The 25,895-nt window shown below is 46.0% G+C and overlaps 1 protein-coding gene and 1 long non-coding RNA gene across 4 annotated transcripts in view; one reads left to right on the top strand and one right to left on the bottom strand.

Annotated features, from left to right (window-relative positions):
• Window positions 1-10,101, bottom strand: part of LOC145505573 (uncharacterized) — a 39,871-nt gene extending 29,770 nt beyond the window's left edge. Inside the window, exon 1 of the long non-coding RNA XR_014053119.1 lies at window positions 9,803-10,101. This is a non-coding gene — a long non-coding RNA (uncharacterized LOC145505573). The remainder of the gene's footprint in view (window positions 1-9,802) is intronic.
• On the top strand, window positions 48-17,595 carry DUSP23 (dual specificity phosphatase 23). 3 transcript variants are annotated; one of them, XM_081488023.1, is made up of 4 exons: window positions 48-213; window positions 7,295-7,556; window positions 7,643-7,911; window positions 17,327-17,595. In XM_081488023.1, exons 3-4 carry the CDS (start codon window positions 7,645-7,647, stop codon window positions 17,555-17,557), a joined length of 498 nt encoding a protein of 165 aa, XP_081344149.1. In that variant the 5' UTR covers window positions 48-213; window positions 7,295-7,556; window positions 7,643-7,644; the 3' UTR covers window positions 17,558-17,595. The 3 variants fall into 3 exon arrangements, with proteins under 3 accessions (XP_081344149.1, XP_081344152.1, XP_081344150.1); XM_081488026.1 differs by lacking the exon at window positions 17,327-17,595 and adding an exon at window positions 8,521-8,934; XM_081488024.1 differs by lacking the exon at window positions 17,327-17,595 and adding an exon at window positions 8,521-8,934 and having other exon boundaries at window positions 7,295-7,911.
• The last annotated feature ends 8,300 nt before the right edge of the window (window positions 17,596-25,895 follow it).

Below are 25,895 nucleotides of genomic sequence, written 5' to 3'. Positions count from 1 at the left end.
GTGACATAACCATGGGAGTGATATCCCCTCATCCAAGTGTATAGGTCATTTGGGGCCATCTTAGAATTCCACTAACCACAGCATCCTATGACCACACTTCACATTAGAGACATTAGAGATATTCCCATCGGTCTCTAAATCATGTTATAATGATGGTGATGGCAGCAGCAACTTCCACCTGTGAACATCACTTGTGTGCCAGCATTTTGCCAGGTATTTACATATTTCTACCTTATTTGACCCTATCAATAATCCTTAATAATCTATATCATTACAGACATCTGAAATGGAGACTTAAAGTAATTTGGGCCAGGTCACACAGTTTAGCAACCCTGTGATGCTTGATAGTATGAGGATTTCATATACATATATATATATTTATATTCACCTGTGTATGTGTGCATGTTAGTCTGTCAGTCATGTGACTCTTTGCGACCCCATGGGCTGTAGCTCACCAGGCTTCTCTGCCCATGGGATTTTCCAGACAAGGATACCGGAGTGGGTTGCCATTTCCTTCTCCAGGGGATCTTCCTGACCCAGGGAACAAACCCGGGTTTCCCGCATTGCGGGCAGATTCTTTGCTGTCTGAGCCACCAGGGAAGCCCATATATATAAGTACATACATATAACTGAAAATATATATATTTCATATATATATATATATATATATCTGCATCATTTGCTGTACACCTGAAACATAGTAAATCAACTGTATTTCATTTTTTTAAAAAAAGATAATCATTCCATCACTGCTGAAAATTTTCTTATTCCCTTTCCAGTTTATTGTCCTTCCCATACAGAGGCAACCATTATCCTGATTTCTATCACCACAGATTTACTTTGCCAGGCCTTGAACTTCACACACAGAAGATCATACTTACGTTCTGTTGTGTCTGACTTCTGTTGCTCAGCTTAATGTTTTTGAGATTCATCCAGTGTTACTTTAATCTTGTTACTTGTTACTTTTATCAGTAGTTATTTCCTTATTTCCAGTAGTTATTTACTGCTAAATGATATTCTATTTTATGGATATATATCACAGTTTGTTTATAGATGCTTTCCTGTTGGTGAATATTGGTTTTCCTGACATTTTTTGGTTATTATGAATAAAGATTCTAAGAATATTCTTCTACAAGTGTTTTAGTAGACAAATGATTTTGTTCTCTTGAGTAATTCTTAGGAACAGAATTACTGGATCATAGGGAGGTGTATATTTAACTTTATAAGCAACTGTCGAAAAGTTTTCCAAAACAGTTGTACAATTTTACACTTCTACCACCAGTGTATGAGAGTTCCAACAGTCCCTTATCTTTGCCAATATTTGGCATTATCAGTCATTTTAATCTTAGCCATTCTAGTAGGTATATTACTGTGGTTATAATTTGCACTTCTCTGATGACTACTGATGTAGAGCCCCTTTTCAGGTAAGTATTGCCCTTTCCTATATATAATCTTTTAAGAAGTGTCCAAGTCCCCTGCCCAGTTTTTATTGGCTTAGTTTCTACTTCTTAGTTATAGGGGATTGAGTCCTAGTCTAAACCAACTGAGTGACTCGATGAGCTGAGTTTCCTCACCTAGAAATAGTGAGGTTAAACCAGAAGATCTCTGAGGTTCTTTCTGATTTTTACACTTATGCTGTGAAAAGTGCAATGCCAAGATTTTCAGTAATATCTTCCCTCTGGATCCAAGGGAAAGCAGTTTATAGAGCATGAATCCTAGAAGTAAGATAGTTCACCAAAACTGTTCATCTCAAAGGTGTCTCTTACTGAGTGCTCCCTCTTCTTTGATTCTGCTCTCATTTGACTGTACTGAGCAGCTTTGCAAAAACTAAAGCCCGGTCCCCAGTTCCCTCTCTATCTCTAACCCCATCTAATCATAGCTTCCAGTATAAGACCTCCCCCTAATATCCCAACATGGTCTCAAGTGTGTTCCTGGAATGGTCTAAAGGAAAAACAGAATTTTAAGTGCCATGAAGGTGATAGAATTGTCAGAAAGTATATGAAATCAACTAGTAAGTTGTGAGCTATCTGTCACGGTATGTTCTGTAACAGTATACAAATCAAAATACAAAAAACAGAGAGGGAGAAGGAGAGAGAGAGAGAGAGAAACAGGGAAAAGCTATCAGTGCCATCTTGTGGAAAGACCTATATTAAAATGTCCAAGGTAATCTGGCCACACCCCAGATCACGTCAGAGCCTGTACACTCAACACCGATGTGTACCCAATTGACGGCAGGATAGCATCACCATTCATTTACAGGCAATGGTGATGGTTGATAGAGAGTCCATTCCAACTGCTTGTTTCCTGTGCCATGGCCAGTCATTAAATAATTTGTATATTATCCATAACTATATGAACACCACATAAAACCCACATACCTCCAATACCATATTTACAAAACTCACACCCAAACTATTCTATTTGGTTCCGGCATACTGCACAGTTCTCCAAATGTAGAAAATTTGCATGGACCTGTCACAACAATCCATCCCCCAAGCACACACACACACACACATACACACACTTAGACTGCAGTTGCTTAGAGTATAACTGTTTCTTTGAAGAATAAACTTGATTTTATTTCACTTCTTAAGTTTATTAGCAATTATTTCTCAGGACTTCCTTGATGATCCAGTGGTTAAGATTCTGTGCTTCTACTGCTGGGGGAGGGGGTGGTAGAGAGGGCATGGGTTAGATCCCTGGTCTGGGAACTAAGATCCCACATGCTATTATGCATGGTAGGAAAGAAAAATTATTTCTCTTCTTTCCTTTTACTTGAATATTCCCATCTGTACCGGTTTCCTATTGCTCCATAAGAAATTATCCCAAAATTTAATGGCTTAAAATAGTAAGTATTTATTATCTCAGAGTTTCTATGCATGAGAAATTCAAGGGAGGCTTAGCTGGGTGATTCTGGCTCAGGGATCCGTGAGGCTGTTGTCAAGATGTTGGGCAGGTAGTGTAAAGTCTTGGTGGAGCCAGAAGGTCCACTTCCAAAATAGCCAGTCCCCTCCCATGAGGTTGATATGAAGCCTCCCACACAGATCTCTCATGACACTCCTTGCATGTCCTCACAACACAGCAGCTGGCTTCTCCCACAAAAGAGCAAGTCAAAACCATACTGTCTTTTATGACTTTACCTAAGAAGTCACATAGGTAGGTAAAGTCATAAAGGGCTTCCCTGGTGGCTCTGATAGTAAAGATCTGCCTACAATGCAGGAGACGAGTGTTCCATCCCTGGGTGGGGAAGATACCCTCAAGAAAGGAATGGCTACCCACTGTAGTATTCTTGCCTGGAGAATTCCATGGACAGAAGAGACTGGTGGGCTACAGTCCACAGGGTCACAAACAGTCAGTCACGAATGAGCGATTTTCAGTCACTGCAAACTTCCACTTAAGTTTGCCTTCTCTCTTCCATTCAAGAAGTCACATACCATCATTTCCACAAAGTCCTGTTGATGACACAAACCAGCCCTAACAATGTGGGAGAGGATTACACAAGACAGGAGATGGTTCCCTGCAGGGGGAGCATCTTTAAGGCTGGCTACCACACCATCCCTTCTTAAACTCAGTTTCCACATCACAGGGTCCCACGTCTGAACTGTGTTAAGACAAAAGGAGATCAGAACATTTAAGATACTAGGAGCTCTGGCTGCACTTCAAGGGCCATAGGAACACAAATCCAAGCAATTCTCTGCCTTGGTAAGACACAGGGACTGACTTGGAGGAAGGAATTCTCTGACTCTGGCTTCAGCTCCAATTGCCGCTGGTATCAAGCCCTCAGGGAACTGAGGCTTCACCATCAAAGAGGACAAGGTCAAAACATTCTTATCACTGAGTGGGAGGTAGAGAGCCCTAAAACCATTATGTTGGACTTTCAAAGAATGTTATTTCCAGCATTTCACAACAGACAGTGAACAAAACGGAAGGAAGGCCCTGTCCTCCTAAGACTGTGCTGGTGCTTCCAATCCAAGCTTACCTTTCCCCTACTGACTTCTTTTGTGCTTGTTATTTTTACCGCACAATTAACTTTTCAATATATATGATCTGATTGTCTTTGATGAGTAATTCAATACTTTATTATATGTTTTGAGAACAATTACTAAATCTCCCCCCAGTATATTGTAAATTCCTTGAAGTCAGGGAAATTAAGCTTATTATTCAGCCTACTATCAGTGTCAACAGATTGTTCTCCAGGAAAATGTCCCATCAACACACTCACATATACACATGATCAAACACATGCACACAACAGGAGCAGAGCTCTGCAAAGAGCAAGGCTTATTCATCCCTTTTTACAAAACAGTAATTAGACTTAGACAGGATCATATTGACACAGTCATTCTTCTCTTAAAAGCACAGACATGTAAAAAGCATATTTCAAGAAGGTGCCAAACAGCACCTAAATAGTCCTCAAACTCATGCAATTAAAAAGGCTCACAAACACCCCAGCAGGAAGAAAGATTTCCTTCTGGCCCATCAACAAGTTGCCCACCAGTTGCAGCCAATGAAGAACCATCACTGCCCTCCTCATTTTTCTCCTTTCCTCTATAAAAGCAAGCCCCTCTCCTCTGTTTCCTGGACTAGCCTATGGTTTGTCAGAATTTTGTTGTTGTTGTTGTTTAGTCGCTAAGTCATGTTCGACCCTTTGCGACCCCATGGACCACAGCCCACCAGGCTTCTCTGTCCATGGAATTTCCCAAGCAAGAGTATAGGAGTAGGTTGCCATTTCCTTCTCCAGGGAATCATCCCAACCCAGGGATCAAACTCTTGTCTCCACTGCACTCTTGTCTTGCACTGCAGACAGATTCGTTAATGCTGAGCCTCTGGGGAAGCCCTTGCCATAGTCTGCTTGTCTCAAATTGCAACTCTTTACTATTCCTGAATAAACTCATTTTGCTGGTGGAAAAAAAAAGACACAAACATCCATTGTCACATAGTCCTGAAGACTTGCCTACACTCCCAGAAATGTACTTTCACAGTCTTACATATACAGTATACTGATTTTTTCATTCATTATTTAACATTTTTGAACACTGTGTATCAGGCTCTATATTAGATGTATGAGATTCAAAGATGGAATGATACAAACAGATAACCCCAATTCAATAAACTAATTGCTCTACCAGGAGTACATATTTATATAAAATGAGATGGAGATAGAGATTAAATTTTCCTGGAGGTCAGGTAACACTTAACAGAAGAGTAAAGAAAAGAAGTTCAGTATTGCCTGGGGCTGGGGCCTACGTGTGGGAAGCTGACATTGTTTTAGTTGCGGAATCCTAGCCAGGAAACCACCAAAAAGTAGTTTTTCTTTCAGTGTGAGGCCCCGGGCCCAAGATAGAAAATTAAATAGTATTCTTGACAATGGGACATAGACCAAGGCAGAGACCCCTTTCACGCAGGGTCTGTTAAAAGGCAGAGGCAGAGCAGCAGAGATGGAGGAGGAATTCCTACGGAAGCCCAAAATGGGTTGATGGATGCACTTCAACCCCGGCAGAGACCCCATAGGAATCTGTCTCCCCTAGAAATGTCTTCTTTCTGGAAAAGATGAGCTTTGCCCTGGATCTCAAGAAGGCAAGGAATAGGCATAAGGAGGTGGGGAGAGATGTGGAAAATTTTTCCCTAATGAGTGAGGGAGCGAAGAAAGGACAGCAAGGAAAAGGAACTAAGAAAAGTTCAATCTGAAAGGAGCAAGTGCCTCTTGTCACTGAGGAAGTGCAATCAGAAATGCTGAGCAAGGGGCTGACTGAAGTTGCTGGGAGGGGAGAAGGGATAACGGGTAGCCGAGAGGATAGTAGGCATCCACTGGGATGGGCTAGAAAGAGCCATGGCGAGCTGTGTACAAAATGGGAGTGCAGACAGGAAGGACTTAATCAGGGCTGTGATTGTTCAGAAGAAAGGGAAAGGGTAGATCTGGAAGCTCCTGGAACCTGAGGAGAGTAGGTGGAGGCAATGCTTCAGTTGCCAGGATAAATGGTTAAGTGCACTTTCCACAGGGTCAGAGCAGGCTTTGATCTTTGGAGGAAGAAAAATTCCTTTTCATTTTGCTGGAACCAAGTGTGTGGTCAGGGGTAGATAGGGACAGGGAGGGGCGTATGTCTTCCCAGTACCCTGGGCTTGGAATGAGACAGACCTTGGCTCAACCAGCCCAGCTACTTACTAGCTGTGTGTGCTTAGCTAAATTAACCAACTTCTTTAAGCCTCATGTGCAGAAGGGATATAAAAATACCTTCCCCGTGCAGCTCTTCCAGAAAGCACCTGGCACAGGGCCTGGTACATAGGCAAATTCATAATTACAATTAGTCTGATTACTAGAAGCACATTGTTCAAATGAGGATATGAAACATTCAGATCACAGTTAAGACACTGTGTTCAAATCTACTTCCCCACCTTCTTTGAATGACACACATAAACTCTAGCCTCTCCAGGGAAGTGTGACTCACAGAACCTGGAACTTAGGAAACGTGAAGAGAAATTAAGAAATCCTGCAACTGTTTAAAATAAATAAATTAAATTAAATAAAGAAATCCTGCAACTGTTTAAAATAAATAAATAAAATAAAGAAATCCTGCAACTGTTTAACCCAGCTGAGGGGCATGAGGATGGTTATGTAAAGAGGCAGTAACCTTCTGTTTAACTTTAGAATACAATACTGTTTTGTTAAAGATTCTGGAGCAAGAGTGCTGGGCTTCAAATCCCCTGCCCTCAGTTAGCTCTTGGTCAAGTTCCTGAACCTCTCCAGAGCTTTAGTGTTCTCATCTGTAAAACAGAATTAATTAGATTACCTACCTCATAAGATTATTGTGGCAATTAAATCAGTTAATATATGTACAGTACTTAGGATAATACCTGACACAGTAAATGTTCAATTTGCTAATCCTTTTAAGTTGTTGTCTTTGTTGTTGTTATTATATAATTACTATCCCGGGTAAGATTTCAGGGCACCAGTTGGCAGCAACACGGTTGTGTGTTTTTAATAATTCCAGCAGCGGAAAAATGAGAAGAGTCCCCTGTACAACAGTGATTCTCCCTTACTGGACAAGTTCCAAAAGTCACTGATAATGACTTGTCAGAGTCACTGTAGAGGAGATTCCTCCCTTAAGGATGATGTAGATTTACCATCTCTTAAACTCTTGGGCATTCACTGGGATGAAAGTTATGACATGGCCAGGCTCTTGGGCAGCAGGGGCAGATGGCCAGTGGCGCAATAGCTCCCACCGACCGCCAGGGAGCAGCAGAGCTCGACCCGGGGTTGCTTCATCCACAGAAAACAATTCTGAATTCCTTCTAGGTTTTCTTTCTTGACTGTTTCTGCGGTCCACCAATCTCCGTGCGCACCGCTGCAGTAATCCCGCCCATTACTGACAATCCAACCAATCAACGAGTGTCCTGCTTGGGGCCGGGCCGGAGAGCTCCTCGCGGTCCCTCAGAGCCAGGAGTTCTGCATTCTAGCCCCGCCCCTCAGGCGGCTTGGCCAATCCGCCGCGGCGGAGCAGGACGTCGCCCAGGATCTGTCCCAGAGACCACGTGGTCCCAGGCGGCGCCACTGCCTGGTAGGTGGAGGGTCACCCGGCCTGAGGGCGGGCGGGCGGAGCGGGACCCCCGCCCCGGTGACTTGCTGTCCTGTGCCCTCTTTCAGCCATGGGCGTGCAGCCCCCCAATTTCTCGTGGGTGCTGCCCAGCCGGCTGGCGGGGCTGGCGCTGCCCCGGCTCCCCGCCCACTACCAGTTCCTGCTGGACCAAGGTGTACGGCATCTGGTGTCACTGACGGAGCGCGGGCCCCCGCACAGCGACAGCTGCCCGGGCCTCACCCTGCACCGACTGCGCATCCCAGATTTCTGCCCGCCGGGCCCGGAGCAGATCGACCGCTTCGTGAAGATCGTCGACGAGGCCAACGCCAGGGGAGAGGTCAGCGGGCGGGGTCAGCGCGGGGAGCGGAGGGGCTTGGGAGGGGTCAGCAGGGACACTCGGAGCTGCGGACGTCAGGGCCAGGATTAATTTTAACTGGATTCCAGGAGAAAGATTGGAGGAAGATGGTGGGGCCAGAAGACCATTGTAACCAGTACACCAGTATAGAAAGCTAAAGCGGTAAGAGGGAGGAGTACAAAGAGGGCCCAGCGGGAGAATTGGGTTTGAGGAGAGGCAACAAAGAACCAGCTAACATGAGTTGAGAAGGAGAAAAGAGTGGATAGACTTTCTCTGGAAAGAAAAGGAGAGATGGGGGCTGAAGTCAAGGGCTATTGAGCAGACTCCAGAGCAAGGTTCTATCCAAATGTGATGGAGCCTCTTTTAAAAAGATAAACAAGCAGCAGGAGAAATTCGTCTTGATGGTATAATTTAACCCAGTAAGTCCAAAATGTTCTTTCAACATATAAGCAATATAAAATAAATTCTTAACCAGATATTTTCACTCTTCAATGCCCTACATCTTTACAACTTGGTTGTATTTCACAAATGAGGGGTGGGAGAGTGTTGGGAGGGTGTCGAGCTCCACCCTACCCAGTTCCCCCTTCGCAGGCGGTGGCAGTGCACTGTGCCCTGGGCTTTGGCCGCACTGGCACCATGCTGGCCTGTTACCTGGTGAAGGAGCGGAGCCTGGCTGCCGGAGACGCCATCGCTGAGATCCGGCGCCTTCGACCTGGCTCCATCGAGACCTATGAGCAAGAGAAGGCGGTCTTCCAGTTCTACCAACGAACGAAATAAGGGGCCTCCGTACCCTTCTGCCAGGCCCCGCAGCCCTGATCTGTGCATCAGATGGGGCTAGAGACGCAGAAATGGACTAAGAGTGCTAAGCTCTCCAGTACCGAGCTGGCTCAAGAGACTGAAGGAGCCCTTCCCTGCAGGCAGGTCCTGGTAGGAGGAATGGCTGGAGCTGCACTGATGTGGGGAGGGTCCCTCTGCTGCTGCCTTGAATAAATAACTTAAAGAACAGCTCGCATTGCATAGCACTTTACAGTTTACAGAATGCCCCCACACATCAACTTTTTTGAGCCTCTCAGTAGCCCTGTAATAAATAAAAAGCTGGCTTCCCTGGTAGCTCAGCTGGTAAAGAATCTGCCTGCAATGTGGGAGACCTGGGTTCAATACCTGGTTTGGGAAGATGCCCTGGGGAGGGCATGGCAACCTACTCCGGTATTCTTGCCTGGAGAATCCCCATGGACAGAAGAGCCTGGAGGGCTACAGTCCATGGTGTCACAAAGAGTCAGACACAACTGAGTGACTAAGCACAGCACAGCACAGCACAAAGGAAAAGCAGAAACCATCCCTGTTCTTTGGATGAGGTGGCCAAGGCTCAGAAAGCTCCAAGATCACACTTCTGGAAAGTAGAAGTGTGGGCCAGGACTATAGCAGGCATATTCAGCCTTTTACAGTTGCTGAAACTCTTCTGTATCTGCCCTCTGAAAATATCTGATGTGTCTTCTGTGGAATTGGTCGGTGAAAAGGAAACCAGTCCCTGGCAACCCAGAGTCTCTGATGCTGGCAGGCCAGGAGGGTACCTGTGGACACATCCCTTCAGTCCTGCCCACATGCCCCATGTGTGTTACCCCTTTAGCCCTCTTAAGATGGAGAAGGCCTGGATGCTGTGTTCACAAAGAATCACCATCTCTGTCTCCCTGGGTCTGGGCGCCTCTCCCCAGCCTTAGGCTGCTCGGCTCACCTGTGACCTCCAACCCATTATGCTGCCCCACAATCTGAGGCTGAGGAGTGACAGAACCCAGCCTCTCTGGGCAGAGGATATAAGATGATTAAATGAAGACATTCAGAGCTATGAACTTTGGCCATGTTTCTGAGATGTTACCTTCACTTCCCCCATTGAATCCCATCCTGCCAGCACCACCACCACCACACCTGAAGCTTCTCGAGATGAGTGGGATAGACTAGGCAGGTGAACACTTTTTGCTTTAACTCAGGCCTGAGTTTCTGTCTTCTCCTCTGGGATGGCAGACCAGGCTGACCAGGCTAGATCAGGTAGGGATTCATCATAAAATGTGTACTCAGTGCCTGTGGACCAGGCTTTGTTAGAAGCTGGGACTCTCCAGCTGTAGAACACGTAATTCACAGCCTCCTAGAGGAGGTGGGTTCAACAGAGTCCAACCACAGAGAACAGGTTATTATGACAGACACACATTCCATCCAGTGGGACATAGAGGAGGAGAGGGTTCCTCCATAGAACCCATTCTTTGTAGCCTAGCCACCACTAGCCCCAGGCCACCCACTCCTCACTGCATCTTCCTTCCACTGCTGCCCACTCAACTCTGCCCTCCAACTCTTAGACAAAAGGAATATTCGCCACTTTAGTTCAGTCGCTCAGTCATGTCCGACTCTTTGCGACCCCATGGGCTGCAGCATGCCAAGCCTCCCTGTCCATCACCAACTCCCAGAGCTTACTCAAAGTCATGTCCATTGAGTTGGTGATGCTATCCAACCATCTCATCCTCTATCGTCCCCTTCTCCTCCTGCCTTCAATCTTTCCCAGCATCAGGGTCTTTTCTAATGAGTCAGTTCTTCGCATTAGGTGGCCAAAATATTGGAGTTTCAGTTTCAGCATCAGTCCTTCCAATGAATATTCAGGACTGATTTCCTTTAAAATGGACTGGTTTGATCTCCTTGCTGTCCAAGGGACTCTCAAGAGTCTTCTCCAACACCACAGTTCAAAAGCATCAATCCAACTCTTAGGCAAAAGGAATATTTGCCAGAGTCTTGCCAACCTAGGAGTGAGAGAAAAGCTGTAAAGTGCCCTAGCCATATCCCCCCTCCCCCCACTCCCCGCCTTTTCCTCTGTGTGTCAAATCTAGGTAATCAGTTTCTTTATTCTGTTCCCTTGGCCCCCACCCAGCTTACTCAGGTGAGGGCATCTGTCAAAGAGAAGAACCCACAATCCCAAGCATTCAGGCCAAAACAGAGGAGTGAGAAATAGATGACAAGAAGCACTGAAGCCCTTACCCTCCTGCCATCAAAGTCTCCTCTTCCCTGCCTTCCCCCAACAGCACGGCCCGTTCTATTCCCTGATGCAAACCAGAGCCTCTTCCCAAGGGGTATATTGAGTGTGTGTGTGTACATGAAGGTGGTGGGGAAAGAATGGTATGAACAGCCTACTTTCCGGATCTGTTCCCTCCGATTACCGGGACTGGAGGAAAGCAAGGAGGCTTGAAGCTGCACTCCGGAGTTCCAACCAATGGGGGTCACACACCACTGTTCATTCTTTCTGCCCCTCCGTTCCTATCTTACCCCATCCCCCCAGATCCTCTGCACTGCAAGAAAAGAATCTGCCCTTCCCTTCCTCCCAAGCCTCCTTCAAAGGAGAGAAAATTTTTCTAACCCCATTAAAGCCCTGTGTGCAGCCTCCATCCCCATAATTTAAGCAGGTCTCCTCTGCCTCAAGAGTTCCACAGGGAAATAAACATATAATTATGTGCTTAAGGAAATCAGTTTTTAAATAAGTAAGGGTTGACTTGAGATGAAAAACTCTGCCCTTCTCCCTCTGTCTACCTTGGGAGGTGAGCCTGAGTCTCCCTTTGGGCTTATTCCCACCCCACCCCCAGTTTTTTGCCTTCCCACCACCCCCTCTTCTGTATATGGCCACCAGTGAGGGACTGCAGGCTAGCCGTGACCCTTCCCCATCCTCCCCCACAGTGCGATAACAGGTGAGAGGAACAAGCCACCTCCTTCGACATAATCTCCGTGTCGATCAGACCAGGCTTGCTCAACTCCATCACTGCTGACACTTGGGGCTGGGTAGCTCTTTGCTGTGCTCTGTGTTCTGTGAGATAATTAGGAAGACCCCTGCCATTTACCCTAGCTCAGACAGTAAAGCCTATGCCTCCAATATGGGGGACCCGGCTTCAATCCCTGGGTTGGGAAGATCCTCTGGAGAAGGAAATGGCAACCCACTCCAGTACCCTTGCCTGGAAAATCCCATGGACGAAGGAGCCTGGTATGCTACACTCCATCGGGTGGCAAAGAGTTGGACACGACTGAGCGACTTCACTTTCCTTTCCTGACATTTACCTATTAGATGCCAGTAGCATCCCCACCCCACCCCCACCTCCACAAAAAATGTGACAACAGAAAATGTCCTCAGACATTACCAAATGCCCCCTGGGAGGACAGAACTGGCGCAGTTGAGAACCACTGCATCAGACTGACAAGCAGCAGGCACAGGCTTTCACTTCCTATGGGAGCAGAGGTGGGGACATGCATGGGGGTTTCTCCTGTAGATTCACACATCTTGATAGGGGAGAAAGGGCCAGTCAGACACCACTACACACCATTACTTTTGCAAGCAATGTTTGGCACCCCTCCCCAGTTCCTCCCATCTTCCCAGGCTAGGTTTCCAAGAGGGTGATAGACACTATTAACTTTCTACACTCAAGAGGGCTTTATTCTCAATGAGTTGCTGGTGGGCGTAGCTTTAATGTTGGCTTCCACCCTCATGTTTTTAAAGTTTCACTCGTATTTATTCTCTGGCAGATGATCTGAGTTCCCTGCTAAATGGAAGCTTTTCTATGTGGAAAACTTGCCCCTGTATCACTTGGGTTTCTCTTCGCCTCTTGGGTTCCTCTCCCAGGAAATTGTTCTGATGCAGAAGCAGCTGGAGTCAGGACAGAAGGAGCCCTTCTCTGAGCCCTTTCCTCCCTAGCCTGGTTCTCCCACCTTTACTTCACCTGCAGCACACCTGGACTGGGGTCTGCTTGCTCTCTGGGCTGCAAGTTCCATGACCTCCCACTGCAGAGATAGGCTTACATCCTGTGTATTCACTGCAGCTATCCTCTCTTCCCTTGGAGCTGTGCTTCGTCATCACCCTTACAGCCATTCATAACATCCCGTAGGACAGCTCATCACTGGCTAAGAAATCTGGTCCTCATGCGCACCCTCTCCACCTGCCCCTCATGATCCCCTAGATCAGGTTTTCCCAGGGCAGAGATTTGATCCAAACCATAAGCCATTTCCCAGAATGAACTGCCAATCTTCACATCAAACCTGCTGTCTGTAGCTTGCCATTCTTTCTAAAAAAAGAAACTAATCTGGTCTCACAGGATTGCTTTGTCACAAAACAGTATCAGTTACCGCTAATGCATTTCACGCTTTGCTGTGACTGTGCTTGCTTATGTCATCATTTATGAAGCACCTACCATATAGCAGGTATTTTACATTCCACTGTTACCAGTTTATCCTTATAGTCACTCTGCACGCAAGGTATTTTCCCCTTTGAACAGATGAAGGAACTGAGATTTAGAGACCACTAACTTGCCCAACACCTCGTACTTCCATTAAAGGAGCTTCGCACACTTGTAGAAAAGGAGCCGGGATCAAACCCCAGTGGTAACTCCAGACTCATGCTCCTTCCACCAGACATCACACCTGCCAAGACCTCCCCCTGGTTCCAGTCACACAGGGATCTATCTCCATGATCAGAACTTGACCTTGGGGGCCATCTTAGCACAGCCTCCAATGTCCACTCTCTTCATCCTCTTAGGAAGCCAAAGAACAACCTTGTATCTGACACTGAAGCCAACAGCACCTGAGTTACAGGCTGCTGTTTAAAATGCAGCCCAAGCATCAAAGGCCAAAATAGGAAAGCTGATTCCTTAGGGCACTTCTGTCATATCCACTGTTGTCTAACTCAGAGCATGGGGATGTCCTCACCCATCATGACAATCTTGAGGCATATGTGACTGGCATCAAGCCCTCGAAAATGTCTTCTTATATCTGAGGATTTGTTAAAAACCTTAACATCCTTTCTGGTTGTGTTGTTATTTGAGCCCTTGATGCATGCGAGGAGCTGTGAAAATTGCTTTATAGGCTTTATCTTATCCAGTCTTCAAAACAACCATATGGACAAGGTTTTCTTATAATGACCAATGCACAGATGAGTAAACTGAGGCCCAGGAGTTTAAGTAACACACCCAAAGTCACATAGCTAGAACAAGGTTCAAACTTGGGTTTGTCTAATATAAACTGCCTTCCCTATCAGGAAGAAGAGACTTTGCTGTAATTACAAATTACATAACAGTATCCTGTGTTCCCCAGAACCGAGGCACTTGGCTCATGGGGCCATCGGTGGGGCTCTGAGATCACATGCCCCCCCCAACCCCCATTGCTGCCCCAGGCCTCTGCAGCATGGTTCTGACTTGGGAGTGTTGGGCCGCCAGCACAGGCATCACCTCTAACAGGCTTCTGCCTCAAGCCTCCGGCACCATCAAAAATATAGTCCCTTGTTGATTTAGAAATGCGTTACATAAGCACTTCTTCCATTACTTTAACATTTTTCTCTGGCTATTATGGATTCCAGGCATACTCTTGAGAAGGCAGCATGCTTGTCCAAGCAAGCAGAAATTTAAGAAACACTTTGGTACACGTCCACGCCTGAAGTTGATGACTTACTTGCAACCTTGATAACTGAGTCCTTTGTGCCAACAAATTGCTTAAATCGCTTCAACCACTCCCTCACCCTATTTTTTCCCTTTACTTATTCTGTCACCATGGATATGTGATCATGAAACAGATTGGTGATGTCACCTCTGAGTTTTCATTATGTGGGATTCAGTACAGAAAACAGTTCTGGGATTCCCCCCCCACAAGCTTTTATAATAAATGCACCACTGTTTCTTCTTTACCAATATATATTGAGCAGTGACTCTACTTCAAACCCAAGGTGGGCCATGTGAGAAATAATGGGTGCAGCCATCCGGACAGGTGACACTGCTTGTCTCCAATAGGTTTTATGTGCCCTTGGGGCCCCCCGACCCCACCCCAGGCAAATTCACTAGTTGACATGTTTTCTGTAGGTACATTTGGCAATATCTAGGGCTGGATGCAACCTAGGGCCACAGAACAGAAATAAAGTAACCACACTGGAATCAATCCCACAGGCAGAACCATGTCATTCTTGACCTTGAGCTTGACCTAGAAGGCCCTGAAAAATCCAGTCCCTTTCTCCATCTCCTTCCTTACCTCTATCATTCCCCTCCCCCAAAGCCCTTGTTCTCTCTGTTCTACCTGTATTTTGGGGGGGTTCCTAAGACCACTCTCGGGCTTCCTTGGTGTGAAGAACCCACCTGCCGGTGCAGGAGACATAAGAGACTCTGGTTTGGTCCCTGGGTTGGGAAGATCCTCTCGAGGAGGGCATGGTAACCCACTCCAGTATTCTTGCCTGGAGAGTCCCCTCAACAGAGGAGCCTGGTGGGCTACAGTCCAAGGGGTCACAAAGAGTCAGACACGACTGAGCAACTTAGCGTGCACACATGCAAGACCACTCTTTTTGATGATTTGCTAGAGACAGAAAAGCTGTCATCCTCTCCATTATGTTTTACTGCAGTGAAAGGACACAAATGGCAGTCTGCAAAGAATACAGGCACATGGGACAGAGTCCAGGAGAAACCAGGCAGGGGCTTCCAGTGATGCCCTCTGAGTGGAGTACTGCATTCTCCCAGCAGCAATGTGTGACGACACATAAGAAACATTGCCAGCCAAGGTGGTTCACCCGGGCCATGGTATCCAGGTTTTTTATTGGGGGTCATTTGTGTATCATATAGGCAATATATGCATAACTGACGTTAGCTGCTCAAATTGATACGGAAGGCCCCCAAAATCCTCAGGGTATAAAAATAGGCATTCACCGTGTTAGCATATACTCTCTGGCCCAGCCCAAGGTCTCAGGTGTACAGAGGTACTCTTTTCAGGCAGGATATTCCAAGAGTTCAGAGGTCATTTTACAAGAGCTGATCCAGAGGCCGTCCTGAAGACCTTTGGAAGGTATAAGGTTGGGGCAACCCACGCCAGCTGAATTAACCTTTTTCTGCATGTTACCAGATGCTTTATGTGCTCTGCATGACAGTCTGGGCACATGCTATTCCCTTTGCCTGAGATGATTTGTTCCCCAGCTCTGCCTAGCTCCCAACTTCTACCCCCACTGTGGGCCTCAGTTTAACACCATTTCCTGGGAAATGGCATCCAACCACCCCCACATTTACTCACACATATTCCCAGAGCATCTGTTCTACTTTGTGGCCCTTTGCTTACCTATAATGATTCACTCAGTTGTTTGATTTCTCTTTCCTACAAGAGTCTCAGGACCATGCGCAAACCCCATACCATTCAACATAATGCCTGGCACCTAGGTGCTCAATAAGCATGTGGTGAGTGGTTAATTGACATGCCCCCACCCACCTGGGTATCTGCACACAGATGCAGGAATGGGAAGAATATAATAAATTTAGGGGGATGTATAATCTACTGGGGGATACATGATGTGTACACCCCTAAGTGTGCCTGCAAAGATGATTAGCTGTAATTAGGAAAGATGCAATGTATAAACACTTAGTGATTAAAGAGATAAGAGGAGTGTGTCTGGTAAAATTCACCAAGTTGAACCTTCAGTGAGATGTGGAGGGTGTGGTCAGATAGCATAGAGGGATATACAAATGTTGGATGTTATTAAAAATTCAAATGTTATGTATCAAGTAGTGAGTCCAACATGGGGGCTTAGAGAGAGAGATGGACAAGATGAATGGGTGACAGTGAGGGAGAGGGAAAGATGTAGGGTCACTTGGCATAGATGAGGCAAAACCTCCTCCGGCAGCAGGAAACACATGGTTAGACTAAGACAGTAAATGGTCAGCAGAACCTCACACCAAAGGGATAGGATCATACCTGGTCCACAGTGTGAAGTCACCACGGCTTCTGAGCAGAAGACACGTCACGAGGTTCTGTTCTTCTTAGGTTACACAGTGACAGAATGGCCCCACGACTTAGCAATATGGTGCTCTATGATTTAACACCACCAATGAGAGACAAGGTCTCACAGCAGCTGATTTTTAAGACTTTTCAGAAGAGAAGAGTTAAGTAAGAACCTTTCCCTGCTTGCTGGAAGTTAATGACTTTAATGCTTTGCAAAAGAAAGTAAAAGGGTTGTTAAGTCAGAGTGCTCACCCTCTGGGCTTGCAGGTTATGCCTTTTTAATGCTTTCCAAATGGAAAAGGATCTCAAGTATGTGTCATCCTACATGCTAGAAAAGTGGGCCTTTCTGATGGCAGCTGGTACTGGCTACTGCACACCCACTGCTCTGGCAGATCCACTGGCGGATCCACTTTTATTTGTATATTCACATCTTGAGCTATTAACCTGATTCAAAGGCCCACGGGGGAGGTGACCCCTGGTGCTGCATTCAGCCCAGCAACTGGTATTTCTCTCCCTACTGTCCCAAAGCCAAGGGGTACCCTGTGAGTTCATCTTTCCACCTCAGTTGCACCCTGCTCCCCAGCCCTCTCTCCCTTTATGCCTATCAGCTTAACTTTGAACTTACCTTCTTTTCTCCCAATAGCGGTCAATTTGTCAAATACGGAGGAGCCAAACAGACCAGATGGCATATTCTCTTGTAAGTAAAGGGCATGTTGTGTGCCAAGGAGTCGCAGTGCCAGGGACACCAAAGACAGATCCCACCACAGGAACATGCAGGATCCTCAGACGCATGGAGATTGCTACAAACGCCAGACCACCCTGGGTCCCAGGGCTGTCCTGGCTGGCACTCGCCAGCTGGAAACCCAGAGAATAATAAACCTTGGAGAGTAACATGCCGAGTTCACCTGAAAATCCAGCCTCTTCACTTTTATATGTATATTCTAGGCAAAGTCTGCATGTGGGTCACCTAGAAACATGTATGAGGCTATTCATTAACTCAATACAAATTTATTGAGCACCTTCCATGTGCCAGGCACACTTGTAGGGGCTCAAAAGGAAGCATGAACAAAACCAAACATCGTCACCCTCCTGAAGTGTGCATGCAGCATTGTTTAAATACCCAAAAGCTGAAAACAATATAAAAAATGCATTGTTAGGAGAACAGATAAACACTGAATGAGCTAGATATACAGGAATCGGCATAGATTTATCTTAGAAACAATGTGTGCATAGAAAAGAAAACTGTAGAAGTATTAGGTACAGAATACCACTTGTGTATATAAAAAGTAAATAATACTATACATTGTTTATGGATACATACATATGTTATGCAAATTTATGGTTTGGATACACGCCAAACTCAGGATCTTAACTGTCCAGAAGGCAGGAAGGTGAAAGAATAGGAGAAGAATTCCAAGTGTAACTAGAATGTTCTGTTTCTTAAAAAGAAAACATCTAACCAAAAAAAAAAAAACAGAAAGAAAACATCTAAAGCAAACATATAGGTTAAAATGTTAGCATTGTATATTTTGGATATTAAGCATACAGGTGTTTCTTTTAGGAACCTAGGTTCTCGTTTGGTTTTAGTTCAAGACGGAGAAGTTTTTGTTTTGTACTGCTTTCAAATTTTAGAAAAGATTTGGAAGAGAGGAGGATTAAGACCACATCTCCCAGCGACCCAGAGGCTGGAGCTTGCCCTAAACGCGTCACTGGGATACCATCTTCAGCAATGACTGCTGGCCCAGCGGATCACGAACTGTTAACAGCGACGAGAAAAACGGAGTCCAACAGCTGTGGCGCGGCGCCACGAATTACAGGGAGCTGCGCGGCGCCCCCTGGAGGCCTGACCGAGCTCGGTAATTAGAAGAAGGAGCTCGGGAAACGGCCCCGCTGCGGTGGGAGTGGAAACGGTTCAACCGCTTTGAAGAGCAATCCGGCACTATCTAGAAAAGTTGCAGAGATTACTGAGAAATTCCGATTTTAAGGTTTTACCTTAGAGAAACTCTCAAGTATGTGTACAAGCAGATGTGTTCAGATGTTCTTTGTAGCCGTATTTATAATGGCACCATAATTGATCATTAGGAGAATAAATCAAGTTATACATATGTATCCAATGAAATACTATGCCTTCGTAGAAATGACAGCCAGAACCACCTGTTTCAGTATGGATCCCTCTCAGAAACCATGCTGAGGAACTGGGTGAGCTGCAGAATCTTCCCACAATAAAACCCTCCCACAATACCTGCAAACTAAGTATTGTTGATGGATACAAACGCATGTAAAGAAAGTAAAAAAAGGCGGGGGGGGGGGGATGATAAGCACCAAATTCAAAAATTACTTCTGGGAAAGAAGAGAGGCTAGAATTAGGAAGGAGTCCAGGGGTGAGATGTCTTCAGCTAATTCTGTACTACTTTATTCTTTTAAGAAAGACAAAAATCTGAAGCAAATAAGACAGCATTTTAGATTAAATAGAGCTGGGTGGTGAGTTCTCAGATGCTTCTTACGTTATCTGTAACACTTTCCTTAATTTTATTTCATTACACACTATGGCGGGGGGAAGAAGAGGTGGGGGTAGGGGTGGGGGCAGAGGCTCGGAGGCAAAAGGAGCAGCAGATGAAGGCTGTGAGGAAGGAGGCTCTGAGGTCGTTCACAGACCTAAAGGATGATCCACAGCAAAGGAAGAGAAGCAGCTGGCTTCACATGAAGCTAGAAAGAGAGACAGGGCTCCCTCTTCTGGGCTTTACAAAATGGGGGATGTTTCATTCTGGTGCAATGGAGAGACATTGGAAGTTTTAAGTCAGGGAGTGTTTACAGTGGGTCTGTTTATATTCCATGTTAAGTCAGGTCTGTCTTCTCTGTGTGAAATGCACTGGGAGGGCAAGAGCAGAGGTGCGGAAAAGAATCAAGAGGCTTTCCCAGTGATGGAGGCAAAAGATATCAGGAACTCCATTATAGGTAGCAATAAAGATGGGGAGGATGAAGTGGATTTGAGACATATTTTGGAGAGGAGCCAGTAGAACTGGATAATAGATTAGCGGTAAGAAATGGCTCTGAAGTTTCTGAGTGGTGGTGCTTACTGAGATGAGAAAACATGGGGAGGAGGGTGGGGACAGTAGAAGGGTAATTTGTTCCCAGCAAGAAGAGGGACAAAGGGTTTTCTTTGGGATATGCAAAGTCTGAAATATCTGTGAACCAGTGGAGGAGGAGAACCAACAGTTGTGTATTCAGGGTCAGAGTCCACCAGAGAGGTTGGGGCAAGTCAGGCTATATAAATCTAGGGTTGCCTTACACTATTTAATGCTGTGGGACCAGAGAAACAGCATAAACAGAGAAGAGATGGGAAAGGGAGGGGATCCCAGGACTGAGCTCTAAGGACCCCTACATTCAGTGTCAGGAAGAAGAGAAGGGTCCAGTAAACAGACTAAGGAGGAGTAGCCAGAGAAGTAGGAGACGATCAGACGAGGGGGATGTGATGGATGTCAAGAAGTGTTTCAAGAGGGAAGCAGCCCGACTGTTGGAAATGCTGCTGAGTAGCCAGACGATCAGGGGGCAGGTCTTTGGGGCTGGACACAGAGGAGCCACTGTGAGTGACAAAAGCGGGTCAGTGGTATGGTGGGGGCTGAAGTCAGATCATCCGAGAGCGAGAACTGGGGAGGGATTGCAGCAGGGGAGACAGGGAGTGTAGATGACTCTTCTGAGAAACTTGGCAGTAAAGGGAGGAGAAGCGTGGTGGAAGCTGAAAGGGATGAGGAAGGCAGAGGGCAAGGTTTGTTTGGTTTGAGATGGTACTCGTGCATGACCACATGCAGACGAAAGGAACCCGGTGGAGAGAGAAACTGGTGGAGGAGGAGTGGAGGGGGTGAATGCCGCAGTGAGGGGGAATGAGAGTGAAACCCAAGGCCACGGTGAATGCAGCTGAGCCGGGACTCGAACTCTGGTCTGTTTGACTCAAACGCCCTGCTCTTTCCCAGATACCTCGTTGCCACTTTTTAGTTTTTATTTGCTCATGGGCATCCAACTCCAGGGTCCAGTGCACCCAATCCTCTACCACCACCTTCTCTACGTCTACCGTCTTTCCATTATGCAGGGAACAGGAGGAGAAAATAACCAAACTGAAGAAAATGAAATCAGACCTATCTTACGCATTCTGTAGAAATGCATGAAATAGATTATGTTTGACAATGGTAAACAAAAAACCTCAAAAACTCCAATTTATTTCTTTAATTACATATGCTTTTCTTCCTCAGTCTCCAGGGAAGAATGTGTCTCCATCCATTTCCAGTCGTTTCTATGAAACCATTCCCTAATTTCTAAGGCTGCTTTTGGTGACCACAGGCTTCTAGGCTACCCTATCTGAAGCACAACTGAAAAAAAACGTTAACATACTACTTAGGGGGGAAAAAATGCAAGGAAGAATGTAATGAGTATGTATACAATCAAAAGTAAGGAAACTGAGGTGGGGTGGAGTTGTGATTCAAAGAAACATGGATTAAATGAGACCCAGCCCCTTCAAAGAAATTGATGATCTCTCATTGCCAGAAAGGAAGGAATAGAGGTGCTGAATTATTTGGATACTAGGCTAACTCAGAGACAACCAAGCACATTAGGTAGGGAAATCTCAGACTTCCCTGACAGTCTAGTGGTTGAGGAAGTGAGAAAGTGAAAGTCACTCTGTCGTGTCCAACTCTTTGCAACCCCATGGATTGTACAGTCCATGGAATTCTCCAGGCCAGAATACTGGAGTAGGTAGCCTTTCCCTTCTCCAGGGGATCTTCCCAACCCAGGAATCGAACCGGGGTCTCCTGCATTGCAGATGGATTCTTTATCAACCGAGCTATCAGGGAATGGTTAAGACTCTGCATTTCCACCGCAGGGGGCAGGTTTGATCCCTGGTTGGGAGAACTAAGATACTACATACCGTGTGGTGTGGCCAAAACAAACCCTCAACAACAGAACCAAAAACAAGCAAATAAACAAAAACATGCAAGATAGGAAAATCTTACCATAAGACCCACTCATTTAAGAGTAAGAGAATCGAGGGGTGGGGTGAGAGGACCTGAGAAGGTCAAATAGGGTGACAATTCAGCAGCCTCCTGCTGGTTGCTGCTGGACATAAGTAAGACCCATAGGAGGGGGGCCTCTGCTGTATCTCAGCCTCCATCCCACACACATTTGTTGAACCAGGCACTGAATGCACAGCACAGAAGAAGACAAATGTGGCCTGAACCTCTGAGGGCTTGCAGTCCTTTGCGGGGAATGCACACAAGAGGTGATTGCAATGCCAGATAGGTGTGCTAAATGCTGAGACATGTACGTGCTCCGAAGCCAGGTCAGGAGAGAGCTTCCATGAAGTGAAGTGAAAGTGTTAGTCACTCAGTTGTGTTCAACTCTTTGCGACCGCATGGACTGTAGCCCGCCAGGCTCCTCTGTCCACGGGATTTCCCAGACAAGAATACTGGAGTGGGTTGCTATTTCCTTCTCCAGGGGATCATCCCGACCCAGGAATTGAAGACATAACTGTAGACCCCTATTTCAGGTGGAGAGATGAGTGTACAAGATATTGCATGGGCAAAAGCATAATCCTCTCCACAATATTAGAAATCAATGTCATTATCACCTTGTTAGAGATTTAAAATCTGAGATTAAGCCACCCCTCCCACTCCCATCTTCCACTTAGTAAGCAGCAGAACCAGAATTAGAACCCAACTCTTTGACTCCAGAACTTCTAAAAATTATACTTTGCTGCATCTTGAAGCTCTTACTATGCTAGGCCTGGAGACACAAAGATAAATTAGACTTGGCTCTTGGCTTTAGGGAGATCAAAAATTGGAATTAGAAAAAGACAATAAAACAATTTGATGAAATACAATAATGGAGGCATGAAAAAATGCTTTAAAAAACACAAAGACTATATTGAGTGTATGCCTGTCTCCTCCTGAGAGCTCCTGAAGGTAGGGGTGGACAGGGCATTGAGCAAGACCTAAAAAATAAAAAATAAAGCTTCCTGGATGGGTGGGTAAATAGAGAATGATCTTTCGATATTAATGAAGATGCTCTCGTTAGGGCAGTTGTCCGTGTAACCACAAGGGGTCGCTGCAGGCCTGATACAAAGTTTCCCATTGGCCCGTCCAAGCTCATTCTCCAAGTCTCGAGGAGAGGGAAAGAGGGTGGTGATCAGATGCCTCAGTGTTGTCTGCCCCCTGCAGGCCAGGCCCAGAGTCTCATTCCCAGTCTAGCTCCATCTTCACTGGACTCTTGGTCTTTACAGCTCCTGCCCTCTTTCTAAACTAACTCTGAAACGTCAAGTCTTTCCTTGGGCCTCCAGTCCCAGCAGGCTTCATGGCTGAGTACCTTTGCACAAATTACTTCACCTCTCTGGGATTTACCAGTACAAGCTAAGGTTGAGAGGAAGGCTCTGGTGGCTCAAGGCTTTTACTCTTCCTTACAACAGTAGCTAATCATCAAGCACTTACCACTTGCCAGGCATTATTCTAAGCCTGAAATATTCAACAAGGCAGCCACTAGGCACATTTAGCTATTTAATTTTTATTGTGGTACTGGGGAAGACTCTTGAGAGTCCCTGAACAAACAAGGAGATCAAACCAGATCTTAAAGGAAATCAACCCTGAATATTCACTGGAAAGACTGATGCTGAAGCTGAAGCTCCAATACTTTGACCACCTAATGCAAAATGCCAACTCATTGGAAGAGATCCTGATGCTGGGAAAGATTGAACACAGGAGGAGAAAGGGGCCACAGAGGATGAGATGGATGCATGGTATCGGCAACGCAATGAGCGTGAGTTCGAGCAAACTCCGGGAGTTAGTGAAGGACAGGGAAGCCTGGCGTGCTGCAGTACAGGAGGTTGCAAAAAGTCAGACAGACTTAGCAACAGAACAACAACAAAAGTTTAAGACAATGAAAATTTCGCTTCCTCAGTCTCACTAGCCAACCACAAGTAGCTACATGTAGCTGGTAACAGCTGAACTGAACAGCCCAGAGAACATCACCATCCATTGCAGAGAGGGCTGTTAGAAGCATTGTCTAAGCATTTCTCACAGTGTTATCTCATTTAACCTTCCTAACACCCTATGATGCAGGTGTAATCATTTATCCCACTTTAGAGTTAAGGACTCTGCAGTGCAGAAAGGTTAAAAACTTCACCAAACTCTCAGCAGATTAGTATCCAGAGCAAGGATTTAAGCCCAGGTGGGAGGCTCTGGGGCCCACCATGGCATCTACATGCCCAGAGCTGCCCCCTAACCCCAGTTACCTACCCCACTCTCCTCTCTTACCTCGTAGGAGTGGGACTGAATCTTCCCATTCCCCAGAAGCCATTGTCCATCACCACTGTTCCTCTGTGAGCAGACCCTGAGGAATGAGGACCCCTGGGCTTCAAGCCCTTGCTGGCTGAGAATCCCCTCTCTGTTATCCGCCCCACCTCCTCTTAGCCCCTCATTTCCCTTAGAGTATTATGGGTTTTGATCCCCCCAACCCATCCCAATCTTGATTCCGTTCAGTCTGGGCCCTGGAAGAATCCTAATCTGGGAGCAGCCCTACTTCTCTCTGGTGATCTTCACCCCCAAAAAGCAGTGTGCAGCCAGTTAAGCTCAGAGAGCCCATGTCACTAACACTTTGAAGGTGCAACAAAATCTCACTCTGCAAGGGTAGGGTGAGAAGTGGGGGAGGCTTCACACAGTCAGGCCGCCTGAACCCAGTGAAGGGAGAAGCAGCCAGGGGCTGAGGCTTCATGGGTTCTGCGTGCAAAGCACCTTCAGTGCTTGCAAGCTAGACCATTTGTGGTTGCCCCGTCTCCTACCTTAGCTACAGCCCTGCAGAGGTGTCACATTACCCTCTAGACCTGCAGCTGAACAAAGTTAAAGATGACTCAAGTCAGGAGATCTGTTGGAAAGAGAACGAATAGAGGAAAATGCATAAATGTTAACATCTTGAGTTGAGCCAATAAGGTATTCAATTCTGACTTTACTTCCTCACTCTTTTTAACTCCCTCCCAATCAACCAAGACTCAAATGAACTTCCTGGCAGTGCCAGATCGGTTGTCCATTTCCACTAAATCAGAAAATCTTGGGCAGAAAACAGAAAGTTCACCCTTTCCATTCCCGCCTTCAGCAGTGTGTATATACTAAGTCACTTCAGTCATGTCCAACTCTGTGACCCTATGGACTGTACCCCGCCAGGCTCCTCTGTCCATGGGATTCTCCAGGCAAGAATACTGGAGTGGTTTGCCATGCCCTCCTCCAGGGAATCTTCCCAACCCAGGGATCAAACCCAAATCTCTTACATCTCCTGCATTGGCAAGTGAGTTTTATACCACTGAGTGCCACCTGGGAAGCTCCTTCAGCAGTAAGCACAGCAAATTCTTTTCAGACTGCATGAAAATTCTCACCTAAAGTCTTCCAGGAACAATTCACTGTCAGAAAATGCTTCCTGGCATTTTATCCAGCTCTCCATGCTTCACCTTAAATTCACATGTTCAGTTCTCAAAGGACATGGGGGTAGGAGGATGGCCTCCTTCTATGCTGAGAGACCAGTGGTTTCCAGTTTTCATCTGTTACAAGTGATGCTGCTATGAAGATTCTTGCACCTGTCTTGTGATGCCCACATGTGTGCAAATACCTCGGAATGAAAACACTGGGCCATCAGGATCCGTATGTTCAATTTTATTAGATTCTGCCACATAGTTTTCCAAAGTGGCTGTACCAATTTATATTCCCTCTGGAGGTGTACATGAGTTCTAGTTATTTCACATCCTCACCAGCACTTGGTTGTCTATAGTTTTTGCCATTCTAATGGGGGATGTAGTGGTATCTCATTGCTGTTTAGGTTTGCATTTCCACGGTGATTTGTGAAGTCAAGTTCCTTATCCTGTGTTTATTGAACGCTTGTATATCTGCTTTTGTAAAGTAGCTATCCAAAATGTTGTCCATTTTTCTAGAGGGTTGTCTGTCTTTTTCATATTGAATTGTAGAAATCCTTGCATTCTGGATACCACTCCTTTATCAGCCATATGTATTTAAAATATCTTGCCACTCTGTGGCTTGCCTGTCCACTCTTTTAATGGTGTCTTTTAACGAACAGTTCTTCTCAAAGTAATTACCTGACAGTCTTAAAGCCTCAGATTCAGAACCTCCATCCCCATTCTACCCCAGCCACATTGATCCCTGATTCTCTGCTGAGCTGATGGCCCTGTG

The sequence above is a fragment of the Giraffa tippelskirchi genome, chromosome 5 (assembly GCF_054371585.1).
Source record: "Giraffa tippelskirchi isolate mGirTip1 chromosome 5, T2T-mGirTip1v1.2.pri, whole genome shotgun sequence".
NCBI classification, from domain to species: domain Eukaryota; kingdom Metazoa; phylum Chordata; class Mammalia; order Artiodactyla; family Giraffidae; genus Giraffa; species Giraffa tippelskirchi.
Note: the sequence above shows the minus strand (reverse complement) of the source record. Positions and strands in the feature narration are given on the sequence as shown.

What these genes read in the sequence shown, in the direction of transcription:
- DUSP23 (XM_081488023.1), top strand. Translation starts at nt 7,645, where the DNA reads ATGGGCGTGCAGCCCCCCAATTTCTCGTGGGTGCTGCCCAGCCGGCTG. An exon ending in AGGCCAACGCCAGGGGAGAG is followed by an intron (nt 7,912 to 17,326) that starts GTCAGCGGGCGG and finishes TTCTCCCAATAG; the next exon opens with CGGTCAATTTGTCAAATACG.